Source organism: Embiotoca jacksoni, unplaced genomic scaffold (genome assembly GCF_022577435.1).
Source record: "Embiotoca jacksoni isolate LCO1_2020_lvr unplaced genomic scaffold, fEmbJac1.0.p SCAF_89, whole genome shotgun sequence".
Taxonomy (NCBI): domain Eukaryota; kingdom Metazoa; phylum Chordata; class Actinopteri; family Embiotocidae; genus Embiotoca; species Embiotoca jacksoni.
This window is the reverse complement of record NW_027185446.1, coordinates 190,836-211,274: the sequence shown is the minus strand read 5'-3', so window position 1 is coordinate 211,274 and position 20,439 is coordinate 190,836. Positions and strand designations below refer to the sequence as shown.

General features: G+C 40.5%; 2 protein-coding genes across 4 annotated transcripts in view; one reads left to right on the top strand and one right to left on the bottom strand.

The window, feature by feature from the left end:
• The first annotated feature begins 13,895 nt into the window (after positions 1–13,895).
• On the top strand, positions 13,896–18,940 carry dbx1b (developing brain homeobox 1b). The gene is made up of 4 exons (XM_069140007.1): positions 13,896–14,256; positions 14,961–15,041; positions 18,174–18,376; positions 18,489–18,940. Exons 1-4 carry the CDS (start codon positions 13,896–13,898, stop codon positions 18,792–18,794), a joined length of 951 nt encoding a protein of 316 aa, XP_068996108.1. The 3' UTR covers positions 18,795–18,940.
• A 1,247-nt stretch (positions 18,941–20,187) lies between these two features.
• The window catches only part of dnaaf4 (dynein axonemal assembly factor 4), a 6,028-nt gene continuing 5,776 nt past the window's right edge, over positions 20,188–20,439 (bottom strand). For all 3 annotated transcript variants that reach the window (XM_069140029.1, XM_069140031.1, XM_069140030.1), the window contains exon 8: positions 20,188–20,439. This exon is cut by the window's right edge. The gene's annotated coding sequence lies outside the window, so the exon portion shown is untranslated.

The window sequence follows — 20,439 nt, the reverse complement described above, 5'->3', positions numbered from 1 at the left end:
GGGACTGAGGAGACCAATTTCTTTCTTTTTTTATACTTAATATTTTATTAATGTATTTTTACAGCAAAGAGAAATGAATCCCTTAAAAAAATAAGAAAAAATAGAAATAATTAACCATGCAAAGTGACAAAGAAAAACCTAAAAGAAGAGAAGCCCTGTTTCTGGAGTTTTGAAAGTGAAATGTGGTCCCATTCTTGCCTGATACAGAATTTCAGCTGCTCAACAGTTCAGGGTCTCCTTTGTCGTATTTTTTGGTTCAAGATGCTAAAAAAAATAATTCATTTTTCAAAGCGTCTTTTTTCAGAAATGGGGTTTTACAAATACCTCCAATTTGTTCTTAAGTCTGGGTGTTAACGTTTCCTTTTGTCTCAGTCCTTTGGTTGAGGGTTCAAATCCCAGTGCAAATGTAGTCAACTTTATTTCTAATCTTCTTTCTTTTATATTTAATCTTTAATGTCTTCAGCACAGCACAAATAAACCTGCACCCTGTTTGCTCTCCTGTTTGCCCCCCTCCACCTCCTCCACCCCATCCACGCCCTCCAACCCCTCCACCCTCCTCTCCCGGGTCTCGGACCTAGCCATGTATGACAGATATGGTTGATTGTGAGTAGATCAGAGCAGATCATTGAGGTGAATGGCTTCAGTGGAACCTCTCATTCAGCTCCAAGTTGAAGCTTTCAAAGGAGTCCTGATATGGAAGAAATGGGGATATCCTCCTGACTGCTCCTTTATTCAGCCGTGTGTGTGTGTGTGTGTGTGTGTGTGTGTGTGTGTGTGTGTGTGTGTGTGTGTGTGCGTGCTGCGCTGCTGACTTTAGTTCATGTGAAATTATCGGCCAATACAGAAATAGGAAGTAGCCTGAATGGGCCCCCCGCTGGGCACCGTGACCATAATCTGCCGTCTGCGTGCTCGCTCGCTGTTTGAGAGCGGACGGCTGCTCGACACTTTTCAAACAGGAAATGAAAATGTTTTTGTTTTTTTTATTTATTTGAATTCGGCCTTTTGAGCGTCTCCTCTGTGATAATGGACGCGACGCTCGACTCGTTTCGTTAATGGAGATTTTCTGCTTGTAATATGAAAAGTGTTTGTTTTTTCTCAGAAAGGCAAATTTAAATGAGTCGTTTGAATGTTTTCACACTTTTTGTTCTGCACACAGCATGACACACTGCAGAGGCCACGCCCACTGCTTTATCTGAATACTGTTGTACTAATGAATGATGTGTTTATAGCCACATCGTGTTCTTCGGCTCACTGATGAAGACCAGAACTACAATAACAGTGTTTGTAATAAAAATGACAATAAAACAGGAATTAGTTTCTGAACAATCTGAATGTAACATATATTCATGGAAGGAAAAAACAAATTAAAAATAAACTGTTTTGAATAATAAAGTGGAAAGAAAACCAACCTCAATGAAACATCCAGACTCCATACAAACAATTATCGTTACAAAAATGTTACTGCTGGATCATAAACTTCAAATCAAAGTGGACGTAGTTTGAAAAGGGAAGCCAATGCAGAAGTACCTGAAAGTGTAATACCACTGAGGACCACTAGGGGCTGTCTCCATAGACTCCATCTGTAGTACCACTGAGGACCACTAGGGGCTGTCTCCATAGACTCCATCTGTAGTACCACTGAGGACCACTAGGAGCTGTCTCCATAGACTCCATCTGTAGTACCACTGAGGACCACTAGGAGCTGTCTCCATAGACTCCATCTGTAGTACCACTGAGGACCACTAGGAGCTGTCTCCATAGGCTCCCATTAAAAAGTCAGTAAATATTTCCATGATGGTGTTGTTAGATTAACTTCCTCCTTCTGATCAGTGTTTCCTTCTGGAAATAATTCATTCATGACATATTAGGACTCTAACACTGATATGTTTGGGGGCGGGGCTGGTTGATTGACAGGCCTGGGGTGGTGTAGGGTTTGTGATTATAGGTGGGCGGGGCATCGTGTCAGGTCCACCCCTCGCTCCTCCTCAGCTCGTCCATATATGGTAACTTCTGGCTCCAAAAAAATCGAGATGGTGAAGGCCAAAAATCGGAATTTGAGGCATCAGAACATCCTTTCGCAAACCAACGGGTGATGTCACGGCTGGTTGCTGCTTGCTCCGCCCCCATCATGTCATTTTTGTGTATTCATGACATAATTTAGCTCGACAGTTGCTGCTCATCCTGCAGGTTTACACTGATTTATTTAAATTGATCTTTGAGGACTGTTCAGGTTTATTTATTAAACATTTATCAGAAAAGTAATGAAAACGTGACTAATTGGAACAGTGACATACTTCAGGTTTTAAAAGCGTAACTGGTAATCCGTAACCTTCAGTCACCTCCCGAACGTTGGCTGTAACAGCGTTTGACTCGGCTTTACTCACCTGACCTCCAGTCAGGAGAACGAAAGGCCCACCGTCCGGTTTGAACGCAGACGAAGCCGTCGTGATCGTTTTATTTCCCATCGCAGAGCTCCGGCCTCTCGCTCTATTACGAGCAGCAGATCCCCGACGGGGTCCGAGCTCGCCGGATTAGCCGTTTCCTGCCCAGACACAATGGACTGCACCGGGGAAACCAGATCAAACCACACACGCGTATCCATGTGCATATCGTGGCATGTGCATGTGTGCAGGGAGCAAAGAGGCAGGCTGAAGGGCCGAAAGCCAACAAAGAACAAGGAGGGAGAAGCAGCAGGAAGCTGACTAGTCACTTTATCCCCTCGCTCGCTCTGCGCCGCAGACGGCGGGATCAAGAGAGAAAGATGAAGTTGAAATCAAAGGTTGGAGCTCAGGATTAGTCCTGAGGGACGGAGGCGTGGGGGGGCGGGTTCAGGTTTAAAGGGAGGCGATGATTTTCAATGCTCAGATTAGATTGTCTGATTTCTGCTCCACACCGAGTCTTATTTTCACAGGATTTCCAGCTAATTTCCCAGAAATTTTCCTCATCGTTTTCTACAAATAATCAGCTGTAAATTTCCATGAAAGTCGAACATCAATTAAATTAATAAACCAGGAAGTTACGTATTTGGAAAGTGAGTTTCTTCGTAGGACGAAGACAAAACTCTTAATTAGACAGAAAATGAGTTTGTTTATTGAACAGGTTCACAGAAATCTTTTCGAAGCTTCTCTATAAATTGGGTTTTACGTGTTTGATGATTGTTTTTAAGGCACAGTGCAGTTTTTAATAAATGTTGTCGTAATAATGAAAATAATAATAAAAAAAAAAAAAAATCACGTGAGTTTTTAGTCAAATAATCGTCTGTGTGTTGTGAGGGGAGTTCGGTTGGTTGCAATCTGCCATCTCACCACTAGATGCCACTAAATTGTATGCAGTGCTTCCGTTAGATGCTATCATTGAAATATTTTCCTAAAACATCCGTTGTTAGACTTTACGCACACGGGTGGGATTTATGTTTCAACAGAAGCTTTTTAAAACAATATTTTTCACGTTAAAACAGAAAACACGTCAGTGTTGAAATTGAATTTGCTGCTTTGGTGAAACGTACGACTCGTTAACTGCCTCACCGTCCTGAAGTTCAGCAAACGGTAGCTTCTCTACAATTCCCTTGAATGCAGTTAGCTAAATGCTAACGGTAGACTGGTCTATATAAGAACTGCCACCAATACCTCGCTTATATTTATTTATAAAGTTAAACTCATTTTATTTGTTTAATTCAAAGCTAAAACATGACTTTAATATAATAATTAATGTTGCCTTTTTCTATTGCTAAAAAATTAAGTTGTTCAAAAACAGTAAAGTAAATTTGATCGACCTATATGAATAGAATTGTGGTTTTGCTATTTATTTGGATAAAAACACTGATAAAGGTTCAACTGGAAAATTTTATTAAAGTCCTATTGAGTCATATTTTTACAAAAAAGAAAAATGTAATTACCTGCAACTAATTTTAGAGATCTTTCTTTCGTTTTGTAAAAAATATCCTTGAATGTCACAGATTTATTTTCCCTAAAGTATCACAAAGTTTTTAGAATAGATTCATATATTTTATTACCAATTACTTTTTTTTATTTTTTTTTTTTTTTTTAAGTTTAACCGCTGACTTTAAAATAAACTGTCTTTTTGGTTTTGTGTGAGTAAATATTTTAATGTGGAAAACAAAATGTTAACAATGAATAAAATACAAAGTTTGATGAAAATCTGAAATGACATTGAATGTGAGTGACAGGGAATAAATAAATTGGTGATGAAAGATCTGAGTAATTGAATCCAAAGTGAAAATCTTAAGTGTAACTTAACACTTTTAGTTTTACCATTAAAAAGTCAGAAAGCAGTGAAATAAATTGAATCTTTTCATTGTGGAAAATCAAAAATGTTGAATATGAATTAAATATAAACATTTAACTAAATCAAAAATGATGTGTCGATGAGAAAAACTAACAGATTGTTGCGAAAAGTTGATCCAAAGTTGAATATTTTTCAGTGTAAATAAACAATTAAATTACAGTTTGTGTTGATGAAATTGGTCTGTAAATTGATTTATTTTACTTTGTTTGTACATTTTTCTAACTCAAATAATGCACCTTATTAGTTTTTTGCATTAATACACCAAATCAAAGAATCAATCAAAGAAACATCTGTTTGATTTTGTGGCATTTCTGATTTTGTTTTTTTGGTGCTTCTGTTTACCGACGACTGAGTTTCTCTGAGACTTTTCTGCTGGGAGTTTTTTTTAAGGTTACTTCTTTCGGAGTCTTTGATTTCGTCTCTGTTGGAGATTTGAACCCCAACCCTCCCCGGCCTAATCCCCCAACCCCCCAGCGGGAGTTTCAGGGTCTTGGTCAATGTTTCTCTGAAGATTATTTCTCTGGTCAGAGATTCAAAATATTTCTGCTGATTGTTTTACATACAACATGCATTTTACATCTATTTTTACTGTGATTTTTCACATTTATCTGAATCGTTTTAACGTTTTACGTCAAACTCGGCCTCGATATTGTCGTCAACTCTATTTGTTAGTTATATTTCAGTTTGATGCTATTTTGCAACCTGTAAGAGATTCTTCTTGTCTGAGGTTCAAAACAGATTCCACCTTTTAAAGCCTGAATTATTGATTGAAAGAGTCTCTGGTGAGAGTTTGTGTTTCTTGGAGATGTAACTGCAGCCCGCTGCGTAGAAATGCCATCACATGAAGATAAACCGCGGTACGCATGAGTGTCCTGCAACAGAATCTCTCTGTGTGCTGATCCGTGTGAGAACGCTTGTCCCTCAGCGTATGCATATATAAGCCTACTATACACTTTCAATTACAACACTGTTCCTGTTCTCCCTCTCTCACACACACTCACTCACAGGGACGCTGAAAAGGCAGAGTCCTTTTTTCCCTGTTATGCAAATAACATCAGCCCTTAAAACGGTTTGAGTGAGAATTAAACGTGAATTAAATGAGGCTTGGCTCTTTTCTCTCCGCTCCGTCTGAATGAGGCAAAGTCCCGTCACCATGGGAGATCCCCACGCCGTTGCCATGCCTGTTATGGGATTGACAAGACGAGAAGTGACATAAATACCGTGGCCGGCATTCAATCCAATTATGTGGCGTGGCCCGCCTCAATACCTGCTAGCCATGCGGTGCTGCGCTGGCGTCCTTGTATTCAGCCCGCCTCAGAAATGAGACTCGCCGTATTCATCTTCAGGCCCGGCGCTAACCTCGGTCTCTTCACCTCGGCTCGCTGGGAGTCTGTGGCCTCAACCCTACGCTCAACCCATCAGCCCGGCTTAATGCAGGCCTTTGGACAAGGTGCTTCCCCAGGCCCTTTAAAAACCCCCGAAGCTAAAACAAAATCCCCTCCGGACGATCCAAAGGGCCCCGAACAGCAGCACAAATAAAAACCTATTTATATAATAGTACGCACTCAGCACTGAGACAGGAAGTCTGGACCTACTTTGCACATTTTGCATATCAGGGACGACTCAGTGAAATCAGGTTTAGGTTCAAAGATGCTGATAATTCAGGACAACTTGTTTGCGAAAGAGTTGGGACGCATAGAATGCAAATCACATAAACCCATATTTAATGGGAAATAGACCAAAGACAACACAACTCAAATGCTGAAACTGAGACATTTTATTGTTTTACGAAAGATATATGCTCGTTTTAAAATTGATAGCAGCAGCAGCGGTGTTTCTGGATCATGTTTCTATCTGGTTTCTTCTTTGGAGAGTTTTAACATCATTTGTGGACGCAGCGATGAACTGTGTTCACAGACGATGGTTTTCACAAGTGTTCCTGAGCCCATGCAGTGATTTCCACTCCAGAATAGTGTGTTTTTAATGCAGTGCTGCCTGAGGGCCCGAAGATCACCACCATCCAATATTGGTTTCCAGCCTTGTCCCTTGTGTTCAGAGATTTCTCCAGATTCTCTGGATTTGATGACAGGGTTGTTTTGTACCTTCTAATAATCCCAGATGTTGACAGGCGCTGGTGTTATTAAATAAAAAACATTTGTCTTCAGATCCTGTCGAGTTCTTCATCTCTGGAAAGACCTTTCATCACGTTAAAGAACGTATGGCTGAAATCTTTGTTAAAAGTGGACGAAACTTCCAGATCTGAAAAGTGAAGCCAGTGCAGAAGTGCCTTGAAGAGCTATGTTTGGGGGCGTGGCTGGTTTGATTGACAGGCCTGTGGTGCAGTCAGGTTTCCAGTATAGGTGGGCGGGGCATAGACCACCACAACACTAATCAGAGGGAGGGAATTTAGGGAATGACACCATAATAACTTGTGGGAAACATTTGACTTTGTATTTCAGGAGAGAACTTGATGCTTTTTAAAACGATTCTGTTGGAGCCAGAAATCTAAAACTAAAATTAAAGACTTAATAATTGTTTTCAGGATAATTAAAGCTCTGATTTCTAAATGTTTCAGAGCTTTTGAAGGATCCGTGCTCACGCTGCAAAAAGCTAAATTGAAATTTACTGTGTTGTTTGGATTCCAGTTGTTCTGGTTCTGAGACGACGCTCAGTCCAAAGCACTGAAGCGACAGGTTGGTGGAAGCACTGCCCTCCCCCTCCCCCCTCCCCCTCCCACTGACAAACCCAAAGTGTAAACTAGATTTGACAACCACATCGGTCCCCCTCCCCGTTTCCCCGGCAGTGCTTGGCTTGTGTTTGGGCCCGTTTTAACCACAGGCATTTACAAGCTCCCCTCTAAACAACCTGCCAGGTGCTTTAAGCCGCCGGCTGAAGGGCCGCAGAACGTTATGAGGCTCCAATACGATTAGAGCAGAATGGGCCGTGAATGGAAGAATGGAAGCTCGTATAATGGGAAAGATTGTTAGCACAGCGATGTGCCGCTCTGAGCTCCCGTGACCAATCTACAACTAATGAGCATTCAATGAGCATGCTCGATGTCACAAGTGTCCCGAGGCTGCGACGGGACACCGAGGCGAGCAATTTCTCATATTTGTCAGCAACACGAGCTAATCGCTTCGGTCAAGTTTTACTTTTATTGTATGAATTGTGTACGCCTGCGGACATTCTCACACTCTCTCGCTGCCTGATGAAAATTCATGGGGCCGGTCGCTGGCTAGTGACTGTGTTATAGTGAGATGTTCATTTCAGCCGCACGAGAGTCAGTCCGGCAAAATTCTGCTGCTCACGTTACAAACACAAATTCATTTATTTTGAAATAAATTCAAGGACTTGATGTTAAGTTTTAATGAACTGCTTTGTAAATGTGTTTGAATGACCAGAGGTGGATATTAAGAATGAGGAATAGCAGCATGGTTAATTAAAACCAGGAGTCTATAGCTGAGGCCGGACTACCTGCTGGGTAAAGTGGGACACCGCTGGGGGCCCTCAAAACCTTCTGGAGCACCCAGCTTTCGGTTCAGGTGCGAAGGCATCCGGCACACACTGAAATCCACCTTTGGAGCCCCACCCCCCTCGCACAGTTCACTGATCCACCGCAGCGCAGAGCCAGACCCGCTCAGGCCTGCTGGAATAATTCAATAATCTGAATCTGAACTGAAGTGATTGGGTCTGACGGTTCAGGTTGGGAATTACAAACTTGAGTCTTCAGACATTTACAGACGTGAAATACATTTCTGACAGACGGAGGGTTGAAATGAGGCTCATTGAGCAAAGATGTCTCGGTGTTTAATACCTGCTGTGTCCTGCGTAGTTTTAGTGAGCAAACTAAAACGATTTTAGACATTTTAAACATTTTTCTGGTCTCATTTTCAGTTTTTTGAAGATGAATTTAGTCACATTTTAGATTAGCATTTTCCAGACCCTGCAGGATTTCACACAGTTGTTTTTGTGATTGTTGCAATTTGAAATGTTTCACTTTGCAGCCGTTTTTCTCAAAAATGACGTGGTAATTGTTTGAGTTATAAGGGAGGTTTTGTTTCAGTAAAAAAAAATGTTTTACCAACTAGCTGATAAAAAGGTAATTTTTCCAGTTGGAAGTGTGGAGAAAACTAATTTACCATGTTCCTCATTCCCATCATAAGACCACATTTCCCACAAACCCCGTCACTTGCTGTTGTTGCGTTCAGCTAGCAGCAGATTGTTTTGATGGTGAGAGGACAGGGGGAGGAGCCTCACTGGTTGGGGAGGAGCCTCACTGGTTGGAAATGAACGGTTAGTTTTGGTCATGAAGTCAGTTTTATTTTGAGGCGATTTTATGTCGTAATACTTTCAGCAGAGCTTCTGTTCACGATAGTTTTTTTTTCTTTGGAAAAATGGTGTGAATTTTTGCTAAATCTTTTTAACATTAACCTTTAACACACATTAACATTAACGTTTAATTTGTGGACACAACATAATAAATATTGTCCTGAGTGATATTCATGGTCCGTGTCCCTCTCTGACGTACAGAATATTAAACATGACAGAACTACAGTCAGTCTTAATGCAGGATTTTACAGCGTGTCACTCGGTCAGTATTGTTGTGCGTTTTCTTTCACATCGAGGGAACAGGTGCATTGTGGGTGACACGTACTCTCTCTCTATGAGGAGCTTTATCCCAGGGCTTGTGTCTCTCTCTCCCTCCACAGAGCGAGGTGATGTTTAATGGAAAGTTAATATGGCTTTAATGCTTGTCGCCGCACTTCGACACCAAAGGCCTCGCTAATCCGCTCTGATCCTCGCGCCTGGAAACAGACAGCGAGACGGACAGAGGACACTTTCAGCTGGAAGTTAAATCAGAAATATCTTCGTCTTTTCTAGTTCTTCAAGTAAAAGAACAAAAGTCGCTCTGTAGAAATACTCGTTTAGAAAATAACAAGGGAAATATATTTACTACATAGTCCCCTGTAGCTGATCTACTGTTCCTTCATTGTTCATTTTTAGAAGGGATCATTCTGCTGGTTATTTGCTGTGGATTTGTAAAAATTCAGATCGTGAGAAACCTCAAAATAATGATCAAATCAATGACAGTTATTGAAATAACTAAAAGCTGCAGTTGTGAGATTTGGGACATTTTAGTGCCGTCAACTTTTCTTCACTTCACTTCACTGCTTTCTTCATGATACACAAACAGGTTCCTTCTATTTCTGTTTGCTGCCTTTCATTGAACCAAATTTAAGGATGTTGAATAATTTCTTGCATTTCTGCATTTTATTACCGTATTTTATTTCTTAAACTGCAGTGTAACTTGTATCCTATTTTTTAGCTTGTTTAATGTTTGAATGACTGTTTTTAATGTTTAATCACTGTTCTTAATTGTTTTTAAATGTCCTTTTCTTTTGCCTGATGTTTTGATGCTTTTAATAGTTTTATGTGAAGCACTTTGAATTGCCTTGTTGTTGAAATGTGATATACAAATAAACTTACCTTGCCTATATGGAGAAACGTGGCAGTATGCCAATTACAGAGCGTCAGAACATCATCGCTGAGTTCCAGGCGTTAACGTGACCACCGGTTCGTGAACATTTGTGATTTCTCCGTGGACCTGAAACTGAAGCAGAGAAACATCCGATTTTGGGTCAAAGTTTTGGGGAACGGGAAATCTTTAACACGCCCGCTCACAGCACACAAGTGTTTCTGAGCCCATGGAGTGATTTCCACTACAGAATGTTTTTTGGGGGTCAAACTCTGTAAACGGTCAACAGAGACCCTTAAAATGCTTCAGAAAGTCTACAGCGATGAAGCCGCGAGCTGGCGAGGTGTTCTGTTTCCAACACGCCCGCTCACAGCACTTTGGATGCGTGAGACACTGCTGTCATGTTGGAGAACCTTGTTGCCATGGCGCCACAATTCAGGTGGTTCGTATTTTCTGGGTTTCAAAAGATGCAGCGACAGACAGGAAACTGAAACACACAAAGAGGGAATAAGAAGAGCACACAGCTTAAATACAGCAGGGAGGGAAGGACAACGAGGGACAGGTGAAACTAATCAGGGGGCGCGGCCAACAATCATACAAAGGACAGGAAGTGAAACGAGACAGACACAAGAGGGTGAGTCATTTAAAAATAAGACAGGAAGCACAAAACCGCAGACTGACCTGAAGACCACGAAGCAGAACAGAAGTCGGAACCATGAGAATCTCATGTATTCAAAACATCCAATATCCAAACTGAAACTGATAAATCTAAACCAAGAATAAGGTTTTTTTTCCTCATTCGAACTCCAAATGTTCGGAGAATGACGTCTCTCTTCTCTGATTGGTGTTGTTGCCTCTTTGTATTTAAATTGGAACTCATCCATAATGTGATTATTTTAATATTGCAGACGTAAATGAAGTCGGCTGGAGGAGAACGTTAACGTAAAGACAGGAAGCAGTTTGTTGTGAAATCTTCGTCTGCGTCTGTCGCGCCTTCGTTTCGAAGTGTTTTGATGTTTTGTCGCGTCGCCTCTTGGTCCGTTTGTTTTTCTCCGTGTTCGTTAGGATTTGGAGGCTTACAGCTTCGACATGAGTCTTAACTAGTTATTCCTTCACCGGAGACGCGGCCCCGGTTGTTTTCCCTCTTTGCATGTGTAATCAGTTCAGGGAGTGATGTGGGGAGGGTTCACGTTGTAAGACTTCAAGAGGCTAATAGCTATAAAATGAGTCTTAACTGGTGTTTAATTCACCAACAGCTGTTGTGCTGGTTAAGAATCGAGCAGCAGGCCGGTCTGGCTGTCGGACCAGGAGGAGAAATTAGTTCTGCTGATGCCCGTGTTCCCTCCCGGAGAACCATCTGCTCCACTTCAGTACAATAGAGGGATTTTCTGAAGGAATAAAATGCTTTGAATGCAACAGTTTCTCTCTCCCGCTCTCTTTCAGAGGGGTTTTGGTTAAAGTGTCGAATTCCCCGGCAGAGCTGCCACTCAGCAAACCTGCTGCACATTTAATGATCGCTTCCTTTTGTTGCCGGGCGGATCATTTCGTCATGATGCCTTCGAAATGAGGAGTTGACCAGATTACACCCACTGGAAATGAATCTAAAGACACCGACTGGAGACGGTGTTCAATTAAAACAGAAGAGTTTTTTAAATTAGTCCCATTGTTAAATATTCATTCAGGACTTAAATAATAAACCTGAATTTGGCCTTTTTTGTTTTTGGGTTGATATATTTATATTCTGTTCTTTTATTTGTACGACAGCCGGCAGTCATTTGAGGAACAAGACATGCTTTCACATTTCCACATTAATTTAATGTAATTTGACAAATTTGCCCCAACTTGGAGGCATTCAAATGTTTTGATTGTTGATTAAGCAGCTAAAAAATACAATTAGAAATTCACGCAATTTTTCTTAGAAACAGCTTCTCAATAATCGGCTGTTTGGCAGCTAATTAGCACCAATCAGTGTGCCATAGTTTGTCTGTTCAGCACACAGATTGGTAATAAAAGTGTTCGTAGTTTCCAGCTCTGAAAAATGTTTCCGATCCAGAAGTGTCTTCAGCTGCAATACCAGCGAGTGCCACTAGAGGTCGGCTCCAAAAAGCCTCCGGCTCCATAGACTCCCATTCAACTTCTCTCATCAAATCCAAAGTGAATAAAATGTGTCCATCAGTTATCTCGGTGTTGTTAGCTAAAGTCACTCCTTCTTATTAGTTTTCTGGAGGTCCATCTGAAAATAATCCCTCATTCATTAGAAAAGAAGATTCAAGAAGACCTGTTTTTGGGGGCGTGTCTGTTTGATTGACAGGCCTGTGGTGCAGTCAGGTTACCTGACTATCGGTGGGCGGGACGTAGTATCGTCAGGTTTCCGATCAGATCGGTCAGATCCACCGCTGGCTCCTCCCCCAGCTCGTCCAAATATGGTCACTTCCTGCTCCAAACCGCTCCGAACTAGCAAAGATGGTGACGGACAACATAAGAACTCGTAGCCAGGAATCTTAAATCGGGACATTTTGTCATTGATAGAAATAAAGACATAATTTGTTAATCTTGACCACGTAGTTTTTCCACGCTTCTGTCTGGAAAAACTGTCTCACGGACACGCTGCCCCCTAGTGGACTAGTGGGTGCATTACATACTTTGCTGTGATACCAGGTTGAAACTCTTTTCTCTGTCACCATGAAACCTTTTGATTTACTTCTGAGGTTAAAATTCGATACCACTGATCATTCAGCAACAACATCCAACATATAAACAACATTTAAACATATTAACAATGTATATAAACATATAAACAACATTTAAACATATTAACAATGTATATAAACATATAAACAACATTTAAACATATTAACAATGTATACAAACATATAAACAAGAGTAAGAACTAGCTGCATCAGACAGTCGTCATCCTGCTGCCACCGTTTTTAGATTTTCTGCTGGTAAAGCAGTCATGGGGTGTTCAGGGACAGTGTGAGTTCTGAACTTTGACTCATTTTACACTCGTTCAACACGAGACGTTCAGATGATCGTTGTGATCAAAGGTGACCCGAACAAAGACGACTTTAAGTCTCTCGATTTAAGCTGAAAGGTCGGCGACCTGTTGGCCGACTGAACATCAGCCGACTGCTGACATCAGCACACGATGATGATGATGATGATGATGATGACGGTCAGCGGTGGAAGAAATATTCAAATACCACATTAAAAATATTCCTATAAAAAGTACATATTAAAAGTGCTGCATGAAAATGTTTCCTGTTTTATTTTATAATATTGATTGTTATCTCATTCAATTGATTGAAAATAAAAAAAGATATTGATGAACAATGTCACAGTTCCACAGAATCCAACCAAACCTTAAAACTATTAAAAATAAACTAAAAATATTAAAATAATTAAGAATAAAAGCAGCAAATTGTCCCGTTTGAGAAGCTGCATTTTGTAAAATGTAAAAAAATTTTTTTTTTGAAATACCTGCAGCTCTCAGATGAACGTAGAACAGCTGAAATATAAAATGAAATAAACTACAAGTATTTTACTCAATTTACTAATTTAAATAAATCTACTTTAGTTACTTTCCAACATGATGAAGAATTTTTCTGTTCAGCTTTTAGACCTGAACTCAGTTTGTTTTTATTGTTTTCTCTTTATTTGAGTTATTTTGAGATTTCAATGTCCTTTTAATGGGTTCATTGTGATAAAATCCTCCAAACAAACTATTCAGTTCAACTCACATGAAGGTCTGAAAATCTTTCATTATTTTATCAGATTTTTTTTAGAGTATAAACTTTATTAAACTTTGTTTATTTAGCTTCATCTATTTTAATTTAATCTAATTTAATGTAATAGTTGTATAATTCCCTGTTTCTCTTCATGGAATAAAGACGTTTGTGTTTGAAGCTGCAGACAAACAGAATAAAACCTCCTTCAGCTGCTGCACAGCTTCATGCAGAGACTATCTGAGGGTTGTTGCGCGCGTGCACACGCACTCGTGCACGTGTGTGTGTGTGTGTGTGTGTGTGTGTGTGTGTGTGTGTGTGTGTGTGTCCCCGGTATAAAAGGTGTCCCGGAGGCCGTGGAGCCTCAGAGAAGGTGAAGCCGTCCCACCATGATGTTCCCCTGCAGCGCGCTGCCGCCTCCTCTCTACCCGGGCTTCCTGCGTCCCCCCGCGGCTCTCTCCTCGCCCCTCACCCGCTCGCTACCCTCCGGCTTCCTGGTGGAGGACCTGCTCCGGTTGAGCCAGCCTGTGGGCTACATCCATCGGACTCTGTCCTCCAGGAGCCCCGGGGAGGTTCACCCGCTCAGCCCGGGGCCGGGCTCCTCTCCCGTGGCGGCGGGACCCGGTACCGGGCGGTCGCTGCTGCAGAGCTCCGGGCAGCCGAGCCCCGGCTCTCCCCACAGGGTCTGCCCGGACACCGGCTTCCTCAAGTTCGGCGTCAGTGCGATCCTGGCCCCGTCCACCCGCTCCGGTGAGTCGGCTGATCGATCACAGAGTCGATTAATTTAATCATTAACTTCACAGCTGTTATATAATTTTGTTTTTCATATTGATTTTTTTATATTTTTATTTAACTTTTACTATTATCATGATTATTATTAATATATATTTGACGAAATTTGATTGAATTAAGTTGGATTAGAAGAAAAGATTTAACTTTGAAATGTAAATTTTTGAAGCTAAGGACAGTTATTATAATATTTAATTTAATTAAAAGTCTGATAATGTAATATAAAATAAATAAATGTTAATAAAATGAAATAATCTGCAACAAGAATTCAGCAAGTAAAACTACAACAATGTGAAAATACATTAAAACTTCTGCTTTAAGTACAAATATTTTTGGATTATTAAAATCTATATAATATAAATATGAAGCAACATGGTGCATTTTGTCGCTTCTCCTTTGGACTGATTTTTTTTGCAGTTATATTAAAATAGATTTGAGGATTTATTGCACTTTTCTCTTTAATTTTGTTGTGAATTTCTTTTTTATTTGAAAGTTTCCATCTTTTGTAAATCGTATTTGATCAGTTTGTGTTTTTATGTTAAAATCTTCATCTGAAAGAAACTCGTATTAAAACTGTCACATGAACGTATGAAGTAATAAATAAATAGATTGACAGAAGTTATAATTGGTCCTGATTCTGATGTTTGTTGTGTTTTCTGCTTCAGTCCAGAGTTTTCAGACGAAGTCCTTCCCGCTGCCGTTCTTCGATGGTCTCCATCCGTTCATCAGAGCTTCGTACTTCACCGGTATGAGACGCTGCTTATTCACCAACATTTACTTTATTCTGAAATTCAATCTAAACATCTGACTCTGATACACACGAACACACAGAATCAGTATTTTCTCGACACATTTCAGGGGCCTCGAGGGGCCCGAGGGGCCTCACGAAGCCCCGGAGCGTCTTCATGAAGCGACCTTTAATGTTTCATGTCGGACAGTCAAAAGATACTAAAACAGCCGTTTAGTCGTATCTGAGGGCCTCGAGAGGAAACGTGGGGCCCCTTCACTTCTCTTTGTCTCATCATCTGTCGCTCATCAACAGAAAATAAAATTAAAAAAATCATCAACAATTGTTTAAATATTTATAAAACAAAATATCAAAAGATATTTTCAGCTTTTTGACATTCTGATTCGATGTTTGATTTAACTGATTAATTAAAAAAAATGATCTGCAGATGAATTATTAATGAAAAGAATTAGGATGTAAACATGAAGCCTTCGTGGATAAACAAACCAAAAATAAAACAATTTGAGACCAAAAAACACCAAAAATAGACCAATAGAATATGAATCATCTAATTAATTATATATCTGGATGACTACTGGAACATTATTTGTTTGTTACTGAGAAGCTGTTTGATCAGGTTCGAATCACTTTTTGTTAAAAGAAAATAAAACAGAAAATATTTATCATTTAAGAATCAAAAAAACTTTTTATTTAACTTATTTATTTATTTATTTATTTCTAAGGAGTAATTAAAATGTTTTCTCAGACAAACACCTGAAACATTTCATTCATTTCATTTAATTTCATCTCAGCGATGAGTTTCATATTTTATTTAGATTTCCACTAAATATTTTTTAGCTTTACATAGAATAAACATTTTAATTAAAGCTTCTAAATTCTGATAAATAATTACTAGTAAATCCTGTGATTAAAGGAAAAGTTCTAAAAAATTAAAAAGTTCCTTAAAACTCTGATTTGTTAACGTCGTCCCACCTGTCGGCCCCGGAGTCCCCTCAGGTCAAAGGTCAAAGGTCATTTAGGCCTTTAACTCCTTTAAATCCAGAATCAAACCCAGTTTAAAGTTTCATTTTCTGTGTGACTCTGTAGGATCCGTTGATTTCTGATATTCACGTTAAAGTCTGAGATTCTGTCAGATACGTGGTCGTCCCCCCGGCCGATGTGGCGTCCCCCCGGCCGATGTGGCGGCGCTCTGACTGCTGACATGAGCACCAGTCGTCCTGATCTACAAATTAGTTCGCTTCGTTCCGCTCTCAGCGTCTTCGTGCTGTTTGTCATGCTCTAAACGAGAGGCGGCTTTTTCTCCTTCCAGCACCTCGTTTTCCCACCGAGCCACAAAGCAGCCGGCACCATGACCAATGAGAGGCAGCGCACGCACACGCACACACGCACACACACACACACACACACACACACACGCGCACACACGCACACGCACACACACACACACACACACACACACACACTCCTCCAGGATCTCAGTCTGCAAAGATCTTTGTTAACTCCAATGTTTCTGCATCCGTTTATTTTATTCCAGCTTCAATCTGACTTTTTCATTTTTGATCAGTTTAATAATAAAATATTTTAAATATGTACAACGACACTTTATCTGCATTTGGAACTTTCTTCGTACTTTCCGAAAAAAAAATCAGCTTCTGTTTTTCTGTAAATTTCAGAATATTTCCACTAAAATCTTTCAGCTGATCATCAGAGAAATAAACGAAGTGTTTGTTGCACTGAAAGTAAAAAAAAAAAAAAAAAAAAAAAAATGATTCAACAGGTTGGTAAAAACATTTCAACAGAGATTCCTAGAAAGACCGACAAGTTCTTTATTTATTGATCCGTTTCAGTTGTCAAACTGATGATCAATAAATCAAACTTCAGTCAGCTGACAAACAGATTCGAGCTCATTTCCACTGATGGAAAATAAAGAGACTCGTTTTCTATCGGATCTTTGAGAGGTTTTGTTTCCAGGAACCAGGAACCAGGAACCAGAAACCATTTCCACCAGCATCAAACTTTATTGAATTATTTTGTTTCTACAAAAATCAAATCAAACAAGCAGAAAGTGAATTAGTGAAACTCTTTCTACATTTTCCTCAGAATTAGTTTGTAAAATATCCTCAAAATTTTCAGATAAATATTGTAAAAAAAGAAAGAAAAAAAAGATTTTTTTTTGGGAAATTAGATAAATAAAATAAATAAATAAAACTACAGCGCCACAAAATGAACAGGTAAAGCTTGTAAAAAAATTAAATAAAACAAAATCGAACCATAAATCAGTTTATTATGTGATTATATTTTCTGCCTTTTTCTTTAAAACTGTTTGTTTGCAGCTGTAAATAAATAAACATGAAGTTATTTTAAATGGCCGACATATAAATGAGATATCCTAACCCTTTAATAAAACCTATTATCAGTATATTTAATAGGAATAATAATAGTCGTGAAGAGGCCTGAACTCTAATGAGTCTTTAATATGGCGGCCTGTCATTCATCACAACAATCCGTCCTCGCTGCTGGCTCCGCCTCCTTCACGCCTCGTTAGCGGCGCTGTGAGAGAGACGGGTCATTAAGCATCGCTCTGTTTCCAGAGACCGACAAATTGGGCTCTTCAGCTGCAGATTTGAGGCAGAACGGGAGACATGATGGGGAGAGTCAGGGAGACGAGAGGGGACGGAGACAAGAGGGGACGGAGACAAGGGAGACGAGGGAGGGGAGATGGAGAAGAGGGGGACGGATGGAGATGAGAGTCCGATGCACAAGTGCCTTAAGCTGCAATACCAGCGAGTGCCACTAGAGGTCGGCTCCAAAAAGCCTCCGGCTCCATAGACTCCCATTCAACTTCTGTCATCAAATCCAAAGTGAATAAAATGTGTCCATCAGTTATCTCGGTGTTGTTAGCTAAAGTCACTCCTTCTTATTAGTTTTCTGGAGGTCCATCTGAAAATAATCCCTCATTCATTAGAAAAGAAGATTCAAGAAGACCATTTGTTCACATAGCTGAGCTCCACTCAAACCAGCTGAATCAGCGTCATTTATGTGAACAATAACAAACTGATACTAACACTTAAATTTATTTAAACCGACGTGAGGACAAACCAGATCAAAGTCTCCCGTCTCGTCCCTCCAGCCTCGTCCTCCGTGGTTCCCATCCCGGGGACCTTCTCGTGGCCCCTGGCCCCCAGAGGGAAGCCCAGGAGGGGCATGCTGCGGCGGGCCGTGTTCTCCGACCTCCAGAGGAAGGCGCTGGAGAGAACCTTCCAGAAGCAGAAGTACATCAGCAAACCGGACAGGAAGAAGCTCGCCGGAAAACTGGGCCTCAAAGACTCGCAGGTACGAAACCCGATAGTTCAGAGCCGACTTCCAAGAGTCGGGTTTTTTAATCGATATATAGTTTGTGTATTGAGTGTTTGTAATTTAACGATATAAATATTCACGTGTGAAGGTGAAGATCTGGTTCCAGAACCGGCGGATGAAGTGGAGGAACTCCAAAGAGCGCGAGCTGCTGTCGACGGGCGGCTGCCGCCAGCAGACGCTGCCCACCAAGACCAACCCCCACCCGGACCTCACCGACGTGGGCACCGCCTGCCGGCGCCGGCCAGGCAGGACGGACGAATCCTCCCTCCACCCCCACCTCCACCACCACCATCATCATCATCACCTTCATCATCACAACTCTTCGTCTCCCTCAGAGTCCAGCAAACAGTCGGAGGTGTCGGAGTCGGACGGCGAAGAGATCACAGTTTCATGAAGTGCCTGAATGTTCCGTGTCATACGTGTAACATGTCAACCGTGTTAACATGTCAACGTGTAACATGTCAACCGTGTTAACATGTCAACTGTGTTAACATGTCAACGTGTAACATGTCAACCGTGTTAACATGTCAACGTGTAACATGTCAACCGTGTTAACATGTCAACTGTGTTAACATGTCAACCGTGTTAACATGTCAACGTGTAACATGTCAACCGTGTTAACATGTCAACGTGTAACATGTCAACCGTGTTAACATGTCAACGTGTAACATGTCAACGTGTAACATGTCAACCGTGTTAACATGTCAACTGTGTTAACATGTCAACATGTAACATGTCAACGTGTAACATGTCAACGTGTAACATGTCAACGTGTAACATGTCAACTGTGTTAACATGTCAACATGTAACATGTCAACCGTGTTAACATGTCAACGTGTAACATGTCAACCGTGTTAACATGTCAACTGTGTTAACATGTCAACTGTGTAACATGTTAACCGTGTAACATGTCAACATGTAACATGTCAACCGTGTTAACATGTTAACCGTGTAACATGTCAACGTGTAACATGTCAACCGTGTTAACATGTCAACGTGTAACATGTCAACCGTGTTAACATGTCAACTGTGTTAACATGTCAACTGTGTAACATGTTAACCGTGTAACATGTCAACATGTAACATGTCAACCGTGTTAACATGTTAACCGTGTAACATGTCAACGTGTAACATGTCAACCGTGTTAACATGTCAACTGTGTTAACATGTCAACCGTGTTAACATGTTAACCTTGTAACATGTCAACCTTGTAACATGTCAACCGTGTTAACATGTCAACCGTGTAACATGTCAACCGTGTAACATGTCAACTGTGTTAACATGTCAACATGTAACATGTCAACGTGTAACATGTCAACTGTGTTAACATGTCCCCGTGTCCCTGTACAGTGTGTTTATATGGAGCTCAGTGTGTCCTCAGCTCGTCTAGAATAAATATTTGTAGATTCAAATGTTTAAATATAAAAAAATGTTTTCTCATATTTGTATTTTTTATATTTTCTCAAATAAACTTTGAAACGTCTCATTGAGTCATTTGTCGAGTGTTCTGATGTCGGTCCGTGCTCACCTTCATCATACATGACATCATCGTTTCCTCCAATCAGCAACCATCAGTGATGTCATCAACCAGCAGTGATGTCATCGTTATCGTTAATGTCATCTGACATTTTAAACACTGAATTATTCAGGAAATAATTATCATTAATGATGCTGCTGTTTGGAGCCTTAATATTCTTCTCTGAAATAGTGAATAATTAAATCAATTAAAGGTTTTTCTGTAAGAATAAAAAACATTTTTTAATTTTAATACAGAATATGCTCCACAGTTCAACGTTGTTTAATGAGCAGGTATTAAATCAGCTGTTGTGACATCATGTGCAGCGTTGGACCACACGGTGGCGCTCTGAGCAGTCTGACAGACGGTGCGCTCTACTTCCTGTTCCCCTGTGAAACGCTGAGTCCTGACAGTTCCTCAGGCGGCTGCACATGTTGACACCTCAGTAACAAACTCCAGTTTCATCATCAGTAATGAGACAGATGTCAGAAACCAGCCGCAAACACAATTTATCCACTTTTAT

Coding starts and splice junctions, on each gene's coding strand:
- dbx1b (XM_069140007.1), top strand. CDS start 13,896: ATGATGTTCCCCTGCAGCGCGCTGCCGCCTCCTCTCTACCCGGGCTTC. Junction 14,257..14,960: donor GGCCCCGTCCACCCGCTCCG/GTGAGTCGGCTG, acceptor TTTCTGCTTCAG/TCCAGAGTTTTCAGACGAAG. Junction 15,042..18,173: donor CAGAGCTTCGTACTTCACCG/GTATGAGACGCT, acceptor TCGTCCCTCCAG/CCTCGTCCTCCGTGGTTCCC.